Source organism: Elgaria multicarinata, chromosome 2, assembly GCF_023053635.1.
Source record: "Elgaria multicarinata webbii isolate HBS135686 ecotype San Diego chromosome 2, rElgMul1.1.pri, whole genome shotgun sequence".
NCBI lineage: Eukaryota > Metazoa > Chordata > Lepidosauria > Squamata > Anguidae > Elgaria > Elgaria multicarinata.
Genome location: NC_086172.1, coordinates 129,204,511 through 129,226,417, shown reverse-complemented (window position 1 = coordinate 129,226,417; position 21,907 = coordinate 129,204,511). Strand labels below are relative to the sequence as shown.

The window sequence follows — 21,907 nt, the reverse complement described above, 5'->3', positions numbered from 1 at the left end:
TGAAATTTCCTTTTCAATACAACTGTTAAAGATACAGGAGCCCAGTCCTCCTTTTCATATGGTCACCCTAAATTAATTAACTAGGGCTGTGCTTTGGAGTAGGGGTGTGCACGGACCCCCCTGCTCCACTTCTCTTCCAGATCCGCAAATTGTGGATCGGTCCACTCCGCTCCGCCTATAGTCCACTCCGCTTCGCTGCAAAGCTCCGGATCCGGATCGGAGCGCCGCTCCCCCCCATAGGCTTGCATTGAAATCCAAAAAACCCTACAACTTTTTTTCTGTTAAAGTTAGAAACCTCAAGTTTGGCACCATGACACCTCATGGACATATACACACTCATGCCAAGACTCAAGCAAATCCAAGCATCCCCTGATTTTTGGGGAATTTTTGAAAATTGGACACCCCATTTTCAGACATGGGATTTACTCTGATATTTTAACAGATATAAACTTGGAAGCAGGCACCCTCACAGATGCCATCTAGATCCACATTTATGGCAAGTTTCAAGCAAATCCCATCATCCCCTGAATTTTGGCGTGGCTTTAAACTCTAATGCAGCACCCATAACCCCAATTCACACCCTTTTCGATATCTCCATCAATATTCATGTTAGAGACCTCTAGAAACCATCTAGATCCACATTCATGGCAAGTTTGCAGCAAATCCCATCATCCCCTGATTTTTGGCGGGGCTTTAACCTTTTAACTCATCCCAAATCAAGTCCCATGCTAGAACTACGTCAATTTTCACGTTAGAAATCTCAAGTTTGGCACCATGACACCTCATAGATGTATACACATGCCTGCCAAGACTCAAGCCAATCCATGCCTCCCCTGATTTTTGGGGAATTTTTGAAAATCGGACACCCCATTTTCAAACATGGGATTTGCTCTGACATTTTGACAGATATTTTTTTTTTTGAAGTGGGCACCCTCACAGGTGCCATCTAGATCCACATTCATGGCAAGTTTCAAGCAAATCCCATCATCCCCTGATTTTTGGCGGGGCTTTAACCTTTTAACTCAACCCAATTCAATTCCCATGCTAGAACTACGTCAATTTTCATGTTAGAAATGTCAAATTAGGCACCATGACACCTCATGTATGTATACACATGCATGCCAAGACTCAAGCAAATCCCATCATCCTCTGATTTTTGGGGAATTTTTGAAAATCGGACACCCCAGTATCGCAGGGATTTAAAGCTGCAGACAGCTCAATGGGGCCATTTCAAAGGAAATCCCAACATGCCATGAATTGGGGAGTAGAGATAAACCTATATGAATCTTCTTCCACACTTGAAAAATTTATTTGGAACTTCAAAAAGTCTAAGTGAGCGCAGGAAGGACTTCTCCCCTGAGTCAAAGCAAGACACACACAAACCATCCCTGCGAGGCGGGCAGGGGAGGAGGGAGGGAAGGCAGGCAGGCAACAGACATTTCTGGGGGCATAAGGAAGTGTGGCAAGGATGGTTTGTCTCAAATCCAGCAGTAAAGTCATGCATTGCAAAGTGCAAAGCATCCCTGCGAGGCAGTCACAGAGGAGGAGGAGGACAGGCGGGCAGAGAGCCAGGCAGAGATATGCCATAGATCTAGTATGGGGGAGTCAGTCCCGGTAGATGCCCCACCACAGTAGCACCCTGGGTGAGGGAAGGCAGGCAGGCAGGCAGGCAGCAGACATTTCTGGGGGCACAAGGAAGTGAGCCAAGGATAGTTTCAAAGCCAGTAATGCAAACCATCCCTGTGAGGCAGGAGCAGCACAGAGAGATGCCTTTTCTTTTGCATCCCATAACTAGGAGGCTAGGAGGCTAAGAGTAAAGCTTTGTGATCCTTGCTTCAGAGTTGATTGACTGCACTGTGATCACAGCCATTATTAAACAACAACAACAACAATAGTAACATTAATAATAGCAGTACTAATTAATATTAATAGCAGTAACAACAACAACAACAACAACAACAACAAGGAGTTGAACCACAATGAAAGCCTGCCCGACCTCATTGAAGAGGAAAAGCCAGGAAAGCTTGGGCTATGGGGTGTAAATATAAAATGGAATAAATAAATAAATAAATAAATAAACAAAGGAGGGGTAGAATTAAAAGCAGCAGTGTTGCTGAATAAACAACAGGAATAATTTTTTTAAAAAAGGCTATATCTGTCTTTTACCAATAAGAGGAAAGTGGACGTGCCCAGGGGGAGGGGGATATGCCAATTTGACTAGCCCTGTCAAGGGACCAGTCTTTAAGAAGCAAACTAACACTTCAACTCATGATAGGCATTAGTCTCTCTCCACTGGTTACTCTTTGGAGGCTCTGATGACCCTCCAAGGGCAGGAGAGTGTGTGCACTTGGCACATCCACATGCCCTAGGGGACCTCATCCCCTTGCACCACATCTATTCAGTTGTTCACCAAGGTTTGGGTGGGTAGCAGTGCTGTGTTTCCTATCTGTTATTTATTTGCTTAGTATATGATTTCAGGTTGGTTTTGTGCATTTGGTGGGGCTACTGTTTTAAAAAACACTGGGAAAAGTCCGTTCAGACTAAGAAAGAGAAGTTTCCCGGTATCCCAAGTTACTAGTATCCCGTTTTGCCTATCCCCTCCTCCAACTTTGGGATCATGTGATCATGACTCTGCCTCTCAGCACTTCAAAAAGGTACCTCTCCCACTTTTTTTACCCGATTTTTTAAAAAAAATATAGCAAGCGAACCGCACCACGCAGAGAGCTGAGAGTAGGCTCAAAATGACCCCCCAGCCATGACTCTCTAAGCACACGAACTTTCAGAAAGATAGCTTAAAAAACAACACAGTTATCCCCTATTCTTTTCCACAATGCAATCCTATGGGCGAAATTTTCCAAAATGGCGGTCGGAGCGCTACGCGAAAAGAGAAGTGCTCCGCCTATGGCCGCTTCTCTTCGCCGTGCTTCTAAGGGTCCGCGGTCCGCTTCTACTCCACCACTGGGCAAGGCAGAGCAGGCCAATTCACTTCTGATTCTCCGATTCTAATCAGAGCGGAGCACATCCCTACTTTGGAAGCCAATTCAGAGCTTCCTAAGCAAGAAGCGGAATGGATGTTGCGGGTCCCTAGGTGCAAGGCCGTCTGGGAGTCCTGCAGGCTCCCCACTCCCCTCCCTTCCCACTTCCCTCCCCGCTCCCCACTTGCCCCCCAAATCCAGTGAGCCACTGCCCTCCCTGCCCTTGGGACCCATCCAACAGCTATCTGTCCTTTGATGAGAGCTGCTAATGTTCGAACTACAGCAGCCATAAAGGATTTTCACATTTGCAGCAGAACGCATACACAGTAGTAGTTTTAATGTGTTCATCAATTTGTGATGAGGATGCCAATGTGGGTAATAAACAAATGGCCTGAGGAACATGCGGTCTGATGTTGGGGACCCAAGACACCTATGATCTGACCCTGATATAGGGATTCTGCACCAACAAATTCTGAACGATGAAGATAGATGAGTCCATCTTTCTGAGAGTGAAGGAAATATGAATGTTTCCAGATCTAGGTCTATGAAAACCCCAAATATGCATACCAATGATGTATCTTATTTAATTAGATTTATTCTCTTCCCTATAATGAATGATTGGGATTAATAACTATAGCAAAAACTAGCAGAATTAAATAATATTATTGGGTTGTATCTGATGTTGAGCTTCCACCAGAGGAAATGATGACACTAGCAGATCTACTTACACTTTTTCCCTGCAGGCCCCCCTGTTGAGGAAAAGTTGCAAGAGGAAGAAATCTCTCCAGGCAGGTTCCAACTCAAAGGCTTTATTCCAGATACTACATGTGTAGGAGGGAGACAGCGTCCAGTTTCCTAGATGCTGATCTCACTGACCCACTTCAACACTAGGCAAACCTTTATACAGTTTCAAACTCAATTTATGACCATCCCTCCCGTGATCTCCCTTTGTTAGATTACATTCCACAAAAGCTACTAGCTAAACTATATAACATAAACATTCTATTTCTTAAGGTCACAGAAATAACCTGATGCCAACATCCTTTTGTCCTGAGATAACAGCACTCAAGGACTGTAAATACCAAACAGTAATCAGAAAGCTGTACATTGCCCTTTGTGAGTCTTCAAGGTGCCACACGACACTTTATGGCTTTTAATCACAAATTACCTTGTCTTCTAGTCCAAACATCACTGCTCAAATCCCTTTTGGGCAGCAAAACCTGAGCTAGCTTGGAAGAAGTAACAGGTGAGGAAGGCCTCTGGCACTCTATTGAACAAGTCAGCAGCCAAGGTACCTGCTCACCCCTTGCAAGCAGCCTCACTTTCTACAACGGCAAAATGCAGTGTTTGGCTGGTGGGCACCTCTCTGCCCTGACAGGCACCAGCTTACAATGGTATTGTTAAGCAATTTTGGATGCTGAGTGTAATGGTCTAGCCCCCTTTATATCTTAAAATACATTGTTTCACTTCCACATTGCACAGCTACTACATTTCTGAAATAATAATAATAATAATAATAATAATAATAATAATAATAATAATAATAATAATAATAGAAACCCTGTTAATTTTTTCATGTTTCCATACATGTGCAGGATTTCACATTCTAAACTCACTTAAGGTGAATCCTATGTGTGTTTAGACAGAAAAAAGCCATACAACTCCCATTATTCTCCAGCCAGCTATTTTAGGGGATTCTGGGAGTTGTGGGGCTTTTTCTTGTCTAAATATGCAGAAGATTGTGCCTTTAACTTATGATGTCACACTAGCATGACTACAGGAATGAAATGTGATTTTCTTCTAAACATTGCAAAGTTGCCAAAATGTCCCTCCAAAAAACCCAGAAAGGAATTAAATCAAAAACAGAGATGGGATCATGAAAAGAAAATATCTGTCCAGTTTTCAGTATATATTTTTTCCTGAAAAGCTCCAATTAGAAAGTTTCTGTTACAAGAAAAAATTAACTCCTGGTGCGTGGAGGGTAGGGAATGTTTCACAATAGAAATTTGGAAGCTACAACAGATTACGACAGTTACTCCTCTGGAAAGGTTCACGCACCCTACAGCAAAGTTCCCTGGGCAGTTTACAATGAAACATAAAAACAGATTGAAACACAAAGACAAATGACAGCAACAAATGTACTATTGCAACCTTGCACTACCTGTGGCCTTCAAAATTTGTTGGACTACAACTCCCATCATGGGAGTTGGAATCCAATAAATCCAACCAGGTTGGGGAAAGGCTGTATTATGGATTATGTCATAATATAAAATGTTTCATTCATGAGTTCTACCTTATTACAGCCTAGAAAAACTATTATTTATTACGATTATTTATTATATTTATATACCACCTTTTTTCTTCTGAGGAAGCCAAGGTGGCATGCATAATCCTCCTCTCCACTTTATCCTCACAACAACAACCCTATGAAGTAGGTTGGGCTGTGAGTTTGTGACTGGCCCAAAGTCACCCAGTGGGTTTCCATGGCTGAGCGGGAACTAGAACCTGGATCTCCCATCTCCCAGTCCAACACTTTAGCCACTACACCACACTGACTATTAACTTACATGCATTTTAAACAAAAATGAAATGAAACTGCAAATGCAACAGATTTTTTTTTATGAACCAGCATCAATGGATAGATGAAACAAAGCCAAAGGATTCCTTACAATGTTTGTTAACTCTTTGAGGCTTCCTCTTTGTTCTTCTTAGAACGTGCGCCGATCCAGGCCTTTTTGTGGCTGGTGCCATTTTGCTGCCCAAGGACAAGCCTCGAGGAGCCCTGGGAGAGCCTGGAGACACCCGTCTCTGCACTTCCAGAAACGGACCTCTCTAGGCATTGCTGCTCAGTGATCCATGCTCCTCCTGGGTCATCACCATAGCAACGACCCAGAAGACGTGCAGATGAGCCCTGGAAGTGCCTAGAGAGGCCCATTTCATTTCTTCACTTCCTGAAACAAGACTTTCCAGGCTCTGTCATGGCAATTTCCCCGGATTTCACCCCCAAAAGTAGGATTCCCCCCCCCGAACCCAGTTCTGCAGTCCAATTTCTGGACTTGTCCTCTAAAAACCGGGCGTATGTTCACCTTATTGTTGTTGTTCCATGAATCATTCCTGCTTTTGCTCTAATTCCCAAAGGTTGTCCCAAACAAGTAGATCTTCCAACTCCAAAAAGTGCTCAGGCCCTGACCTTAGCAAGACATCAGCAGGAGAGCGTCCCGTAACTGGAGGCGGCCCCTGAGAATGCTATGGATGGCCTATGAAAGTAGAAGCTCTATTTTTATGTGCTTATATCCACCTACAGTCTTGGCATCAATCAAAGCTGCAATCAAAGCCCTTCCCAACTATTTCCGCCTTAGTATTTCTCATTTAAAAAAAACCCAAATATTTTGACAGATGATATATTTCTTCAGACTTAAGTGGATCTAGTTTTGTAATATCTTTCATGATTCAAGGTCCATGAGACCGAGCAAGCTCAGTCTCATTTGGAGCACCTGGGATCCATTTTGATGATAATCTAGTAACCTAGTGTACCTATATTATAATACATATGAATTGCATCAATAGCCTGGCTCTTCTTAAAATATGTTCTTACAGACAGGGTGGTGCTTTCCTTTGGAGGATTATCCTCTCCACTGTTGATAAAAAGATTATTTATTTATTGCATTTGTATACCGCCCAATAGCTGAAGCTCTCTGGGTGGTTCACAAAAATTAATGAGCATGGAGGAGTGAAGGAGGCGGTAAAATTATTAATGAGAATTTTCTAGTTCAGCCTGATGTCGGTTAGGTGATAATACATAATAAAAGACTTTACAGAGCCAAGTTTTTTCAATACTCACACAGGTACATTTTCCTTGCTATTGTTTTCATTGCTCATCTAGCAATGGCCACAGTGGCCAAATAGCTGTCAACCAGGGACCCACAAGCAGGACACGGTGCAACAGCACCCTCGCACCCATGTTCCCCAGCAACTGGTGTACATCGGCATACAGACTCTGACACTGGAAGTAGCACTTAGCCATCAGGACTAGTAGCCATTGATATCCTTTTTCTCCAGGGATTTCCCCCAACCCCCTTTTAAAGCCATCCAAATTGGTGGCCATCACTACATCTTGTGGCAGCAGATTCCATAGTTTAACTATGTGCTGTTTAACTATGTGCTTCCTTTTATCTGTCGTGAATCTCCCACCGATGTTTAAATAATAATTAAATAATAATGTTTAAAATTATTTTTAAGTAAATTAAAATAGTGCTTTATCATGAACCCAGATGAAATAAGAAGAGCCACATTGGACCAGATCATTGGTCCATCTAGCCCAGCACTAGTAATGCCAGTTTAGTTAAGAACATAAGGACATAAGAAGAACCGTGCTGAATCAGACCAAGACTCCATCCAATCCAGGATTCTGTTCACACAGTGGCCAATCAGCTGTCGACTAGTGGCCCATAAGCAAGAAAGGGTGCAACAGCACCCTCGCACCCATGTTACCCAGCAACTGGTGTACATCGGCATACAGACTCTGACACTGGAAGTAGCACATAGCCATCAGGACTAGTAGCCATATCCTTCTTCTCCAGGGATTTTTCCCAACCCCCTTTTAAAGCCATCCAAATTGGTGGCCATCACTACATCTTGTGGCAGCGGATTCCATAGTTTAACTATCTGCTGTTTAACTATGTGCTTCCTTTTATCTTTCCTGAATCTCCCACCAATCAGCCTTATCGGATGAACCCAGGTTCTAGTATTTTGGGAAAGGCAAAAAATGTATCCCTATCCACATTCTCCACACTATGCATAATTATGTGCACCTCTATCTTGTCTCCCCTTACCTTACTTTTTTCCAATCTAAACAACCCCAGCTATTGTAGCCTTATCTCAAAGGGGAGATGCTCCAACTCCTTGATCATTTTAGTTGCCATATACCTACTCAATGCTTCCTTGAAAAAACTATATGTACACCCCAGTGTCAAATCACAGGAGCACACAGTGTTTTCAAAACAAGTTGGGAGAAGGAGGAAATGGTATTCAATATGACAGGGTATTTGTGCAGGGCAGTAGTGTAACCTTGCTAGTGAACCACGTTTTCTTAAGTGCCACTTGGACATTCCTGGTGCAGCAGGAGGATGAACAATCAGCCTATCAAGATAATGTCTTGTTTAAGTTGTCATGTTTGTGCAAATTGTAGTGATTTCATCTGCCATAGATGATGCCATAACCACTGTAGGTGACTTTGATCTTTGACTTTCAACATTCCACACAGAGCATTCCCCGTGGCAAATGATGCTCACAGGAACACAGTGGAGGCTGGTGGCTTGGATCTTGGTAGAGGTATGAATCCATTCTGTGTTTCAGTCAGAACCAGCCAGAACTCTAAAGGAGCTATCCAAGGCTATCCAAAATCAGAGCAAGCAGCCTTCACTGCTGGAAGAAGAATCTCATTCACTCACATAGACTGGAGGATTATAGCACAATCCTACACATGATTACTTGGAATAAAGACCCATTGAGTTCAATGGGGCTTACTCCAAAGAAAATGAGCATAGGATTGCAGCACACATCTCATTCCAGTTTATTTTCGCTTTAATGTATTCACCCACAAGTCTGTTCCATCCTATTTCTGCATTTATCATCAAAAAAACATCCACACAAAAATCTGCATTTATGTTAGACATATTTTTCTCACAAAATATGCATTTCCAAACATATTTTCTCTCAAAATACACATTTTAAAATGTATTTGGCATCGTTTTTTTGGAGCTAAGCACTGCATCAGATTATTTGGGAAGTGAGAAAGCCAATTGATAACTACATTCTGATCCATTTTAGTATCGGTTTTGAGGATCAGTTCAATTCATACTAGGGGTGTGATCCGCTTCACTTAGAATTGAAGAAGCAACAGTGAACCGGGATGATCCGCTCCCCTACAGGCGGAGGAGAAGCGGATCGGGGGGCTGGAGAAGCATGGCAAAGAGAAGCGACCATAAGCGGAGCGTTCCTCTTTTTGCAGAGCGCTCCGCCCACCATTTTGGATTTTTTCGCCCATAGGATTGCATTGCGGAAAAGATTAGTGGATAACTTTTTTGTTTTTCAAGCTAACTATTTGAAATTTGCTGTGCTTAGAGAGTCGTGGGTGGGGGTCATTTTGAGCCTATTTTCAGCACTCTGCGTGCTGCGGTTTGCTTGCTATAATTTTTTTAAAAATAGGGTATAAAAAGCGGGAGAGGTACCTTTTTGAAGTGCTGAGAGGCAGATTCAACTCCCAGTCATGATCACCTGATGAAGCATCCTCCAATCCCAAAGTTGGAGGGGGGATAAGCAAAACGGGATACTTAGTAACTTGGGATACTAGGAAACTTTTCTTTCCAAGTCTCTGAACGGACTTTCCCAGTGTTTTTTTAAACAGTAGCCCCACCAAATGCACAAACACAACCTGAAATCATATACTAAGCAAATAAATAACAGATAGGAAACACAGCACTGCTACCCACCCTAACCGTGGTGAACAACTGAATGGATGTGGTGCAAGGGGATTAGGTCCCCTAGGGCATGTGGACGTGCAAAGTGTACACACTCCTGTACTTGGAGGGTCATCCAAAGCTTAAACATTCGAGAAGCTAATGCCTGTCATCAGTTGAAGTGTCAGGTAACTTCTTAAAGACTGGTACTTACTTAGGGCCAGTCAAATTAGCATAACCCCCTCCCCCTGGGCACATCCACTTTCCTCTTTCTAGTAAAAGACAGACATAGCCTTTTTAAAAAAAATCTTCTTGTTGTTTATTCAGCAACACTGCTGCTTTTAATTCCACCCCTCCTTTGTTTATTTATTTATTTATTACATTTTATATTTATACTAGGGGTGTGCACGGACCCCCCGCTCCGCTTCACTTGCAGATCCGCGATTTTTGGAGCGGGCCGCTTCACCCCGCCCCCGCTCCGCCCACTTCCGCTCCGCTCCCCTCGGAGCTCCGGATCTGGATCGGAGCTCCGTTTTCCCCCCCCATAGGCTTGCATTGAAAGCTAAAAAATTATACAACTTTTTTTATGTTCAAGTTAGAAACCTCACGTTTGGCACCATGACACCTCATGGGGGTATACACACGCACGCCAAGTTTCAAAGCAATCCCATCATCCCCTGATTTTTGGGGAATTTTTGAAAATCGGGCACCCCATTCACACCCCTTTCCATAGCTCCGTCAATTTGCACGTTAGAAACCTCAAACTCGCCACCATGATAGCTTATCCGTGTCCCCATGGACGCCAAGTTTCAAGGCAATCCCATCATCCCCTGATTTTTGGGGAATTTTTGAAAATCGGGCACCCCATTCACACCCCTTTCCATAGCTCCGTCAATTTGCACGTTAGAAACCTCAAACTCGCCACCATGAAAGCTTATCCAGGGATACATACGCACGCCGAGACTCAAGCAAATCCCATCATCCCCTGATTTTTGGGGAATTTATGAAAATCCAACACCCATTCACACCCCTTTCCATAGCTCCGTCAATTTGCACGTTAGAAACCTCAAACTCACCACCATGAAAGCTTATCCAGGGATACATACGCACGCCGAGACTCAAGGCAGTCCCATCATCCCCTGTTTTTTGGCGGGGCTTAAACCTGCAAAATTTGGAACTTCCAAAACTCCAAGTGAGCGCAGGAAGGACTTCTCCCCTGAGTCAAAGCCACACACACACAACATCCCTGCGAGGTGGGCAGGGGAGGAGGGAGGGAAGGCAGGCAGGCATGCAGCTGGCATTTCTGGGGGCATAAGGAAGTGAGCCAGTAATGCATATAAAATGGAATAAATAAACAAATAAACAAAGGAGGGGTGGAATTAAAAGCAGCAGTGTTGCTCAATAAACAGCAAGAAGATTTTTTTTAAAAAAGGCTATATCTGTCTTTTACCAGCAATAGTGGGACGTGCCCGGGGGAGGGGGAAGCAGCTGCCAGTTCAGCTCAAGAAAGCCATTGCTTCACCAACAGCTCTGAGATTGAGAAGTAAACGCTCACTTCAACTCATAATAGGCATCGCTCCACCACTAAGAAGTAAACGCTCACTTCGACTCATGATAGGCATTGCTCCACCGCTTTACTCTCTTTGGAAGGCTCTAATGGCCTTCCAGTGCAGGAGAGAGTGGGAGCATGTCCACGATGAGATGCCCTAGGGGAGCTCATCCCCTTGCACCACATCTTTTCAATTGTTCCCCAAAGTTAGGGTGGGTAGCAGTGCTGTGTTTCTATCTCTTATTCTTGGCTTAGTATATGATTTCAGGTTGTGTTTGTGCATTTGGTGGGGCTACTGTGTTAAAAAACACTGGGAAAAGTCCGTTCACATGAAGAAAGAGAAGTTTCCCAGAATCCCAAGTTACCCGTTTTGCCTATGCCCTCCTCTAACTTTGGGATCATGTGATCATGACCGGGAGCTGACTCTGCCCCTCAGCCCTTTGAAAAAGGTATTTTTCCAGCCGATTTTTAAAAAAATTCTAGCGCGCGACCCGCACGACGCAGAGAGGTGAGAGTAGTCTCAAAATGACCCCCATCCACGACTCTCTGTGCACAAGAATTTTCAGAACGATAGCTTAAAAATCAACCCAGTTATCCCCGATTGTTTTCCGCAATGCAATCCTATGGGCGAAAACCTCCGTTTGACCCGCGCTGTCCCTGTTTGTAATGTTTGTTTACCCGATTTTTAAAAAAATATAGCACGCGAACCACATGACGCAGAGAGGTGAGAGTAGTCCCAAAATGACCCCCATCCACGACTCTCTGTGCACAAGAATTTTCAGAACGATAGCTTCAAAATCAACCCAGTTATCCCCTATTGTTTTCCGCAATGCAATCCTATGGGCGAAATGTTTCAAGATGGCGATCGGAGCGCTCCGCGTGAACTAGGAGCTCCGAAAAATGGCCGCTTCTCTTCGCCTTGCTTCTAGGGGTCCGCGGTCCGCTTCTACTCCGCCTCTGGGTAAGGCGGAGCAGGCCAATCCGCTACTGCTTCTCCGCTCCTAATCGGAGCGGAGCACATGCCTAATTTATACACCCCATAGCACAAGCTCTCCTGGCTTTTCCTCTTCAGTGAAGTCAGGCAGGCTTTCATTGCGGTTCAACTCCTTGTTGTTGTTGTTGTTGTTGTTGTTGCTATTAATATGAATTAGTACTGCTATTATGAACATTATTATTTTGTTGTTGTTTAATAATGGCTGTGATCACAATGCAGTCAATCAACTCTGAAGCAAGGATCACAAAGCTTTACTCTTATCCTCCTAGCCTCCTAGTTATGGGATGCTCCCGCCTCACAGGGATGGTTTGCATTACTGGCTTTGAAACAATCCTTGGCTCACTTCATTGTGCCCCCAGAAATGTCTGCTCCATGTCTGCCTTCCCACCTCTGCCTGGGTGCTGTCGTTTTGGGGTATCTGCTGGGACTGACTTCCCCATAGACCTTTGGCATAGTCGTACATCTCTGCCTGCCTCTCTGCCCGCCTGGTGCCTGGGAGCTGTACTACATGATGAGCTTTGTGGTTCAACCCCACAAGACTCTGGCATGCTTGCTCCCAGTGCTGCCTGTCCTCCTCTGTGCCCGCCTCGCAGGGATGGTTTCTGTGTGTCTTGCTTTGACTCAGGGGATAAGTCCTTCCTGCGCTCACTTAGACTTTTTGAAGTTCCAAATAAATTTTTCAAGTGTGGAAGAAGATTCATATTTAGGTTTATCTACTCCCCAATTCATGGCACGTTGGGATTTCCTTTGAAATGGCCATCAATAAAGCCCATTGAGCTGTCTGCAGCTTTAAATGCCTGAGATACTGGGGTGTCTGATTTTCAAAAATCCCCCCAAAATCAGGGAAGGCTTGGATTTGCTTGAGGCTTGGCATGCATGTGTATACATGCATCAGGTTTCATGGTGCCTAGTTTGACATTTCTAACATGAAAATTGACGGAGTTCTAGCATGGGACTTGAATTGGGGTAAGTTAAAAGGTTAAACCCCCGCCAAAAATCAGGGGATGATGGGATTTGCTTGAAACTTGCCATGAATGTGGATCTAGATGGCATCTGTGGGGTGCCCACTTCAAATTTTTTTATCTGTCAAAATGTCAGAGTAAATCCCATGTCTGAAAATGGGTGTCCAATTTTCAAAAATCCCCCCAAAATCAGGGAAGGCTTGGATTTGCTTAAGGCTTGGCATGCATGTGTATACATGCATCAGGTTTCATGGTGCCTAATTTGACATTTCTAATGTGAAAATTGACGGAGTTCTAGCATGGGACTTGAATTGGGGTGAATTAAAAGGTTAAACCCCACCAAAAATCAGGGGATGACGGGATTTGCTTGAAACTTGCCATGAAGGTGGATCTAGATGGCATCTGTGAGGGTGCCTGCTTCAAAGTTTTTTATCTGTCAAAATGTCGGAGTAAATCCCATGTTTGAAAATGGGGTGTCTGATTTTCAAAAATCCCCCCCAAAATCAGGGGAGGCTTGGATTTGCTCGAGGCTTGGCTTGCATGTGTATACATGCATCAGGTGTCACGGTGCCTAATTTGACATTTCTAACATGAAAATTGACAGAGATATCGAAAGGGGTGTGAATTGGGATTAGGGGTGATGCTTTAAAGGTTAAACCCCTGCCAAAAATCAGAGGATGATGGGATTTGCTTGAAACTTGCCATGAATCTGGATCTAGATGGCATCTGTGAGGGTGCCTGCTTCCAAGTTTATATCTGTCAAAATGTCGGAGTAAATCCCATGTCTGAAAATGGGGTGTCCGATTTTCAAAAATTCCCTGAAAATCAGGGGATGCTTGGATTTGCTTGAGGGTTAGCATGCATGTGTATACATGGATAAGCTATCATAGTGCTGAGTTTGAGGTTTCTAACGTTAACAGAAAAAAAGTTGTAGGCTTTTTTGGATTTCAATACAAGTCTATGGGCGGGAAAAGCAGAGCTCCGATCCGGATCTGACGCTTCGCAGCAAACTGAAGCGGACTATAGGCGGAGCAGACCCGATCCGGAAGTTGCGAATCTGGAAGAGAAGTGGATTGGGGGGTCTGTGCACACCCCTAATTCATACTGGAATTCACAAAGATGGAATTCTTCAAGAATCACTGGGATGGGATAATATATGCGCAATAGAAACAATGATAATAATTTTGTTTCCTACCCTTGGAAAGAAAGAAATCCAGTCAGATATGAGGGTAACAGGATTGGAGTATCTCAGCACAGTTTCTAATCTGTTACATATCTGATATGCTCCTTAAATCAATGGCCTTATAGGCCCCTTCCAATTCTACTATTCTATGATTCTATCCTGTAAGACTCTGATTTATCTTCCTACTGATGTTAAAATCTTGTTATATTTTACTATTTCAAGGTGCTGTGTTAAATTGTTGTTGTTGGCTACATTAGATACACTTTGAGTCAAAAGATGGATTATAAATGAAGTAATACATGGATGCGCATCTGATTTCAAGAAGTCACGTATTTCAAGATAGACAATGCACTCATGATGAAATACTCCATGAGGGCATTCATCAAACAGGAAAAGCAGAACTCAAGGATGGGTGGGGGGAAAGAAGTGACAATGTTTATTCATGACTTTGGTTTGAACATGTCTTCACATGGATTGTTAACTGTTTATTATCAGATAACAAACTTTTCAGATGACTATATACACACTATCATACAGGAAACACATTCTTAAGAGTGAAGATAGATGACTAGAAGATAAGTGTATCCAGTTATGCACATGAAGGTTAGATATCTGTAACTTCTCGTCAACAGCATTGAAATACCCATTTTAAACCTAAGAATTTTAACTTGTGATTGCTATTTTAATATTGTATTGGTTGTATATGCTATTTTAACCAGTTTTATGTATTATATTGTATTTAATGTTGTTCCCTGCCTTGATCCAGAGGGAGAGATAGGTAAGAATTATTATTATTATTATTATTATTATTATTATTATTATTATTATTAAGGTAAGAGCACAGATCTCAGACATTAAACACCTTACAACACTTGGATTATCCAACAATGATTTAAATCATGCAGTTGTAAGCGTTTGTGCTGTGTGTACTATATTTTATAGTTATCAAGAATTGCACTTCAATCTTAGGCCTCAGCTAGACCAGGGGGTTGTTCCATGACGATCTCGCGATTTTATGATTGTGGGATCGTCACACTGGTCTACACGCACTGCGCGACATCGTGGCTGCCATTTTTGTTTTGTTTTAAAGAAGCGCATAAGTGCTCGCCGCTTACTCCACCCCACCCCCAATGGGCGCAGAGCTTCTCAGGAGCTCTGCGCCCCCGTGTGTGGGTCCCAGCTCCTCGTGAGTACCTCCTGCACACACGTTCCATGGTCTCGGGATCATCCCAAGACCATGGAAAAAGCAGGCTCAAAGGGGACGGCAAGGTCCTGGGGCAAGGGAGGGATCATCCCTCCTTGCTCCTGAGATCCCCTGTGCATCATGTGGATGCACAGGGACGATCCCGGGGATCGCCCCGGGATTTCGCCCCATCTAGCTATGGCCTTAGCAACATCAAAGTGAAAGATCAATACCACTTTTAAAATGGTTTCAGAGAAAATAACTTGAGAACAGTACCTTGGCTAGGATGCTGTTGCTTTCATTGAACACTATTATCTATTTAGGTGAGATCATTTGGAATAAAGAATCATGTGTAATACAACTATACAGGCAAATGCTTGGATAATCAGGAATCTGAATACATGGGGGACATTGGAGTCAGGAATGTGCCATGCTCCAAAACTTTTATGGGATCCAGAGCACAGTTGAACCTTCCCCACTGCCAGCTGTAGACTAGAACTGCTGCAGCTAGAGTGAATATGGCTGATCAGGACTGGAGTAACTTCTGGGAGCAAAACTCCAGGTAACTCCAGTTCTTTTATACTAGCTATCCTTTCGGCCAATTCTTAGACTTCTTCCTAAGCTATACGTTTTCTTTCTAGGGAACAAAGAAGGCATATTCATGAAGATGCCTGTGCATGTTTTTTCCGTTCTACCGTCTTGTGCAAAACCTGAAAGATTTTGCTTGCATTATTCTGGATGTTGTAGTTAGTTAAGTTCAGCAGCTTGTTGAAATCCTCCTCCTGCAGCGAGACCTGTCTTGTGGAATACGGAGAAAAAGCACTGGAGACATCGACACTGCCCAGTGCCATTTCATCGGAACTACGTTCCACACCTGCAGAAGAAAAGAAGGAGGGGTCAATGCCACAGCTAGGCAATCTCCAAAAGCTAGAGCAGGATTGGACAACTTCTTTGCCTGGAGGCCGAATTTCAATTTGGGAAGGGTTGGATTCCATATATGTGGATTCCATATATATCAGTGGATTCCAGCACTGAGTGGGACTAAGGATAAAGGGGATGGGGGCAAGGGCAGGATCAACACTACTGCTTTTAAATGGTTTGTAACAGTATTGACAACTGTTGGGAGCCACGACTAGAGATGCAAAATTTCCGGAAATTTTGAAGCCAGGGTTTTTCCAGAAAAAAACAGATTTTTTTTTAAAAAAATGAAATAATGCAATATCAGCACTTTTTACAGATTTTTTAAAGTCACTTTGTTACTTTAGGAACATAAAATGTAATGATGTCCAAGATGGTTTGGCATAAAATTATTACATTTGGTATATATTAAAAGTACAGTATATTCAAACAATTATTAAAAACTGAATTTACTTTTTTATTTTTTATTTTTACCTTTTTGGTAACAAATGGAGCTACAAGCTCCTGAACTGTTAGGAAACTGGCAAAACCTCTTTGGTTTTGCCAGTTTATGAGGAGCAGGCAAAAAATTATTAAAACAACAACAACAGAGGAAAATTCAACAAAAAATATATTTATGTCTCCTCTAGTCCTCCACAGTTTCAAGCGGACATAAAGCACCCATTCCCATAAAAAGAACTGAGAAAAAGGGGGGACTAAGATCCAATGAATATGCATGAAATTTAATCAGACTCATTTTCTGAGCTATAGCTATCACTATCTGTTTCAGTCTCTGCTTCAGTGGCAGTGCCCCCTAAAGGCAGAAGTGCATCTTGCTCTTGCATTTGAGAGTTGTAGTCTCAATTTGCAACCTAGGACTTGCTTGTTCTCGATGCACAGAAATTGTAATAATCTAATACTGTACATAGGTTTTAGAAATCATTTGGAGAAGTAAATATCTGAACACCTTGTCTTAAACATTTTATTCATCATGCTAAAATAAAACATTCCATAATTCATTTTCCTTCATTTTTTTTTCAATTTTTCCAATTTTTGGGGGGAAAAACAAAAAAGGCTTTGGAAAAAAATGGGGGGGAAAACATTTTCCCCCCAAAAAAATTCCAGTGTTTTTTCCCAGACCTTCACATCTCTAGCCATGACATATACGGTTTTCAAACTGTTTTCAAAGTGTTATATCCTGCTTGGTGTAGATCTGGCCAAGGACAAAGTCAAAAGGAAGTGTGCAAGGCCAGATGCACTTTGTGTTTATTATTTATTTATTTATTTATTTATTTATTTATTTAAAAAAATTATATCCTGCCCTATATCAATAAGATCCCAGGGTGGCGTACAGATAAAAGCGTATATTATAAAACAGTAAATATACACAGCTAAAAACAAATTAAACCATAATTACAAATAAAACTTTGTACAGTTTGGCCATTTTTCCAAGTGCATACAAGAGGCACTCCTCAAGGCTATGCATATCTACTCAGGAGTAAGCCACAGAAATGGAGCACAGAAGTAAGCCACAGAAACAGACTTTTAAAACAGAAGCCTCCAGTTTCCACCACTTCGCCTTACAGGATTAGTTTAAATACCTTTACATTTTGAATGTATTTAAAAAGCAGGGTATGCTTTACAACCTTTTTTGCTTTCTTTTTTTGCCACTGGTCAGGGTTTCCAAGCAATGTGCTGAAGAGAGTCTGTCTTTCTTCAGCGCTGAGCAGGAAAATGTCAGCTCTTATCTCCAGTTAGGGATTTCCTGCACAGGGCTGGAGGCAGAAGGGGCGAGGCCTGCATAAGAAGCTGCCGGGCAAGATGGTGAACACCTGTGGGCTGGAGGTTTCCCATTCTTGCCCTAGACTGAAGCACAGGGCTGCATACTGAGAAGGGCAGTAGCACCATCTCTATCGAAATTCCATTCCAAAATCTCCTTACCAATCCAGAGAAACATGATCAGTTTTCTTCTCCACCATTGTGGTTCAAAGAGTAGAATGTTGTGTTGAATGTAGGAATTATATCCAGGTTCAGATCCCAGCAATGAAGTTCATTGAATGGCCTTGGGACAGCTCCTATCTTTTGGGTAACCTAGGATGCTTACGTGTCTAGAACTCCATTCTGAACTATGCAGAAGAAGGTGTATTTCTTTTATACTATACCTGCTTCTGGATTCTTTGCAGAATTCAGATTGGTTCCTGTGCACATGCTTCCCCTACACACACACTTGTTCCCCTGTGCCTTTCCAAATGTTTTATTATAAAACCATTAGTTGGTGCTGTGGTATAGGAAAATTACACACACGAGATTCTCATTCTGCCATTTCTAAATAATACCAGATTTTCTTCATTAGAGTGTGGGCGGGAATGCAATAATGATTGCAAAACATGGAAAAAGCCCTGGAAGAGGATGATGTCATGTAAAGGACTCGCAAACTACTGTGAGTGAGGAATCAAGTCTCATGTAAAAAGTCTCAAAGGCAGGTTACAAATGTGACAAAAGTAAATGACTCCGTGTTTTAAAGACACAGATTCAGAAGATGATTGTGTTTATTTCTCTGCTCTCTTCAATTGGACTAAAGGTGGCACGCACAGGATCGCTGAGGCAGTCTCACATCCAGGCACTGACCAGACCTAGATCGGTTTAGCTTCAGCAAGAGAACTGTATTATGTGGTTTCGGAATATAATAGCCCTGGTCTAAATGTACTAGTTCAGGAGCATCAGCAATTTGAATTTTTTGCATCCATGAATCAATTCTAAATGTTTGCTAATAGGAGGAAGAGAAGTCTTCCTCGGCTGATCAAGCAATGCAATTTTAATGGTTTGTTGTTTTTTAATTTCTATGATCATTTTAACTTTTGATGATATTCAGCGCCTTAGAAATAAAGCAGAAAGATGGGATACATATATTTTAATAAACCTATAATAACATGTAGGGCTGCAGAAGGCTTGGCCCTCTTGGAAAACAAAATAGTGTGATGGATCATAGTTGCACCGAAACAATGACTGCAATGTGGCTGCTGAATGCAATGGGACAGCCAAGAGACAGGGCAAAGAGAACTGAAGCATGATACCAGGATTGCACCTCTAATGCTACATACAATTCCTTCCTAATCCTAAAGATGTTGATCAGTTATGACCTAATTATTCATGGAGACTCCCTTCAAATATAAACATCACAAGTCCATCTCACCCTACATCCCATCTATCCCATCTATCCCATCTTTAGACAATCTAAGGCCTTAGCTAGACGAGGTGAAATCCTGGGGCGATCCTCAGGATCGTTCCCTGTGCATTTACATGACACACAGGGGATCCCAGAATCAGAGAGGGATGATCCTTCCCTTGCCCCGGAATCTCGTCCTACACTTTAGGCATGCTCCATGGAACATGTGTGTGGGCGTCGCAGTTTGTCCCAGTTCCTCAGTTACTTGCGAGGAGCCGGGACCCACGCACGGGGCACAGAGCTCCTCAGGAGTACTGTGCCCATCAGGGGTGGGGGGAGGGAGATTTTTTTTTTAAAAAAAAAAAGCTTACTTTTTGTGCACGAGCGTCCTCTCCTTCCGAGGCTGTTGCGCACCGTGTGTAAACAGAGGGGGGATCTCGCCATAAAAACGTCATTAGATCTTCACCCCTCCATCACATAATAACAGATAGGTCTAGCTAAGGCCCATGATACCAAGGTGACAGAACCCTTCCTAAAATTTGGACCACAAATTAATGAGGCATCAGATTGTAATTTTAATCATGGTGATAACTAGGGGGGAAAAGTTCCACTGAACTCCACCTGAGTTGCTTCTAAATAGACATGTTTAAAATTGAGCTCTAAGATCACAAAACAAGGCGAATTCAGTTAGAAGTAAATTCGACCGAAATCAATAGACTTTCCTTCCAAGTTATTGTATAGAGGGAGCATCTATAATTTATAATTAAGTACCTGCTAGAAATCAATGTCTTCACTTCTGTTTTGTACCAATTGCCATTAACTCACCAGGAGAAAAGTATCTTTGGAAGGTGTCATTCACTAGTGGAAAATAAATCACTATGGGAGCTTCTGGGTTGCGGGCATCTTCAAACACATAGCACTCCTTTAGGTTCTTCTTTTCTTCGTCGCTGAGCAGAGTCTTTGGAAATGGGATTCCTTGCTCTGAGAAGTATGTGGAGGCCCGCTCCAGAGGCTAGGGGTTGCAAAACAAAGCAGTTTTAGCAGGGGCACAAACGAAAATGAAAGCACGATTTCCTGGGGAATAGCTATTAACTTGAAACTATAATGTGATCACATTGGGATGCAAGGGAGAATAGTAATCCCTGAAACAGCAAACTCTGCAACAAAGCCCCAAACTCTTATTTATTTTGTCTCCAGTTTATGAGAACTGCTAGAGCTAAAACTAAATTTGGCCTAAGTCTGAAATTAAGCATAATTTCTTAATTTGACTTTGTAAATGTTGAACTTCTGCAAATTTAGATCTGAAGTAGAAAAGAAAATACTTCTTAAACCTAAGAACTTTAATTTTAAAGTAATAAGATGCAAGTCAATACTTTTTCACCATTTGTTTTAAAACTTTCAGCTTACAGTATCTATAATTAGGAAGGATAAAATAATATTTGATTTTTTGAAGCAAATTTAAGCTAGATTCTGAACATGAAAAATTCCGTAATTAAATTCAGTTTTACTTGGCTACAGAAATAGTTAACCCTTTCCACAGCATAAGAAAGTGCTTTTGTGTTGTTTTTTAAAGTTGAAAATTTCTCGTTGACTATTGGAATAGCTATTTAGTAAAAATGTTGAGGCAGGCTTACTTCAGTTTTGAATTATTATATTAATTGAATTGTTCAGAAATTTAATAATAATACTGGCTAATAATTCTGAATATTGTTTTCCAAAAAGCTTTACAAAATGTGAAGAAGAAAAAGACAGAGACAGAGACAGAGAGACTGAGATTCTTCTAACCTTAGTTTGTGATCCTCCAGTATAATTGAAGTGCAAAATGACATCCACTTTCCTTTCTGGTCTTAGAAGCGGAGGGGAACTGGTATCAAAGAAGAATGCTGAATCTACAAGTTCCAAGTGTTCTTCAGGATCTCTCAGGTGATTTGGGGACTCGTCAAAAACAGTGTCTACAAAATAAGACAATTGTCACACAAACAAAAAACTTGGGGAGACTGACAAGATTTTTTTAAAAAATCGCTTCTTTTCTTGACAAGAAAACTGACCTCAAAACCTGAGCTCGTTATTGTCTTAAAATCTTTCCTGCAGGATTTTTTTAAGGCATCAGGTTAAACACAGTTTACTATCAACCAAAGCCCTAGGCTGATGACAGTTCTGCAGACAACTGACGTCTGGGAGATGAGGAAGCTGACATCTGCTAGCCCTACCTCCTGATCTCCACATAAAGATCAGCGCCGCCACACAGTCTCTGAATATGAACATAGGGCTCTCTCTGGACAATCAGTATACTTCATTTTCCCAAGATACAGATTGCCATATTGACACATGCAACTTGTACTTGCATAGGTTCTGCGCAGAAGAGCCAGTGTAGAGGCTGGAGGCAGGGAGCTCATTATCCTCAGAATCTGCACAAGGGTCATGATTGTGGCCACCAGTTGCTTGACAACCCCCGTCTTCGTCCAAGGTTGTTTTTTGAAGTCCCAGTTTAATCAAGCTCCTGGTGAGCTGCACTGAACTTGATGGCTTGATTAAAGAAA

General features: G+C 42.3%; 1 protein-coding gene across 1 annotated transcript in view; it reads right to left on the bottom strand.

The window, feature by feature from the left end:
- Window positions 1-15,513: 15,513 nt before the first annotated feature.
- The window catches only part of LOC134392914 (cytosolic phospholipase A2 epsilon-like), a 54,030-nt gene continuing 47,636 nt past the window's right edge, over window positions 15,514-21,907 (bottom strand). Inside the window, exons 18-20 of the mRNA XM_063117673.1 lie at window positions 21,153-21,319; window positions 20,193-20,379; window positions 15,514-16,178 (exon numbers count right to left, since the gene is read on the bottom strand). Of these exons, the coding sequence (XP_062973743.1) occupies window positions 15,964-16,178; window positions 20,193-20,379; window positions 21,153-21,319 (569 nt within the window). The 3' untranslated portion in view covers window positions 15,514-15,963. The remainder of the gene's footprint in view (window positions 16,179-20,192; window positions 20,380-21,152; window positions 21,320-21,907) is intronic.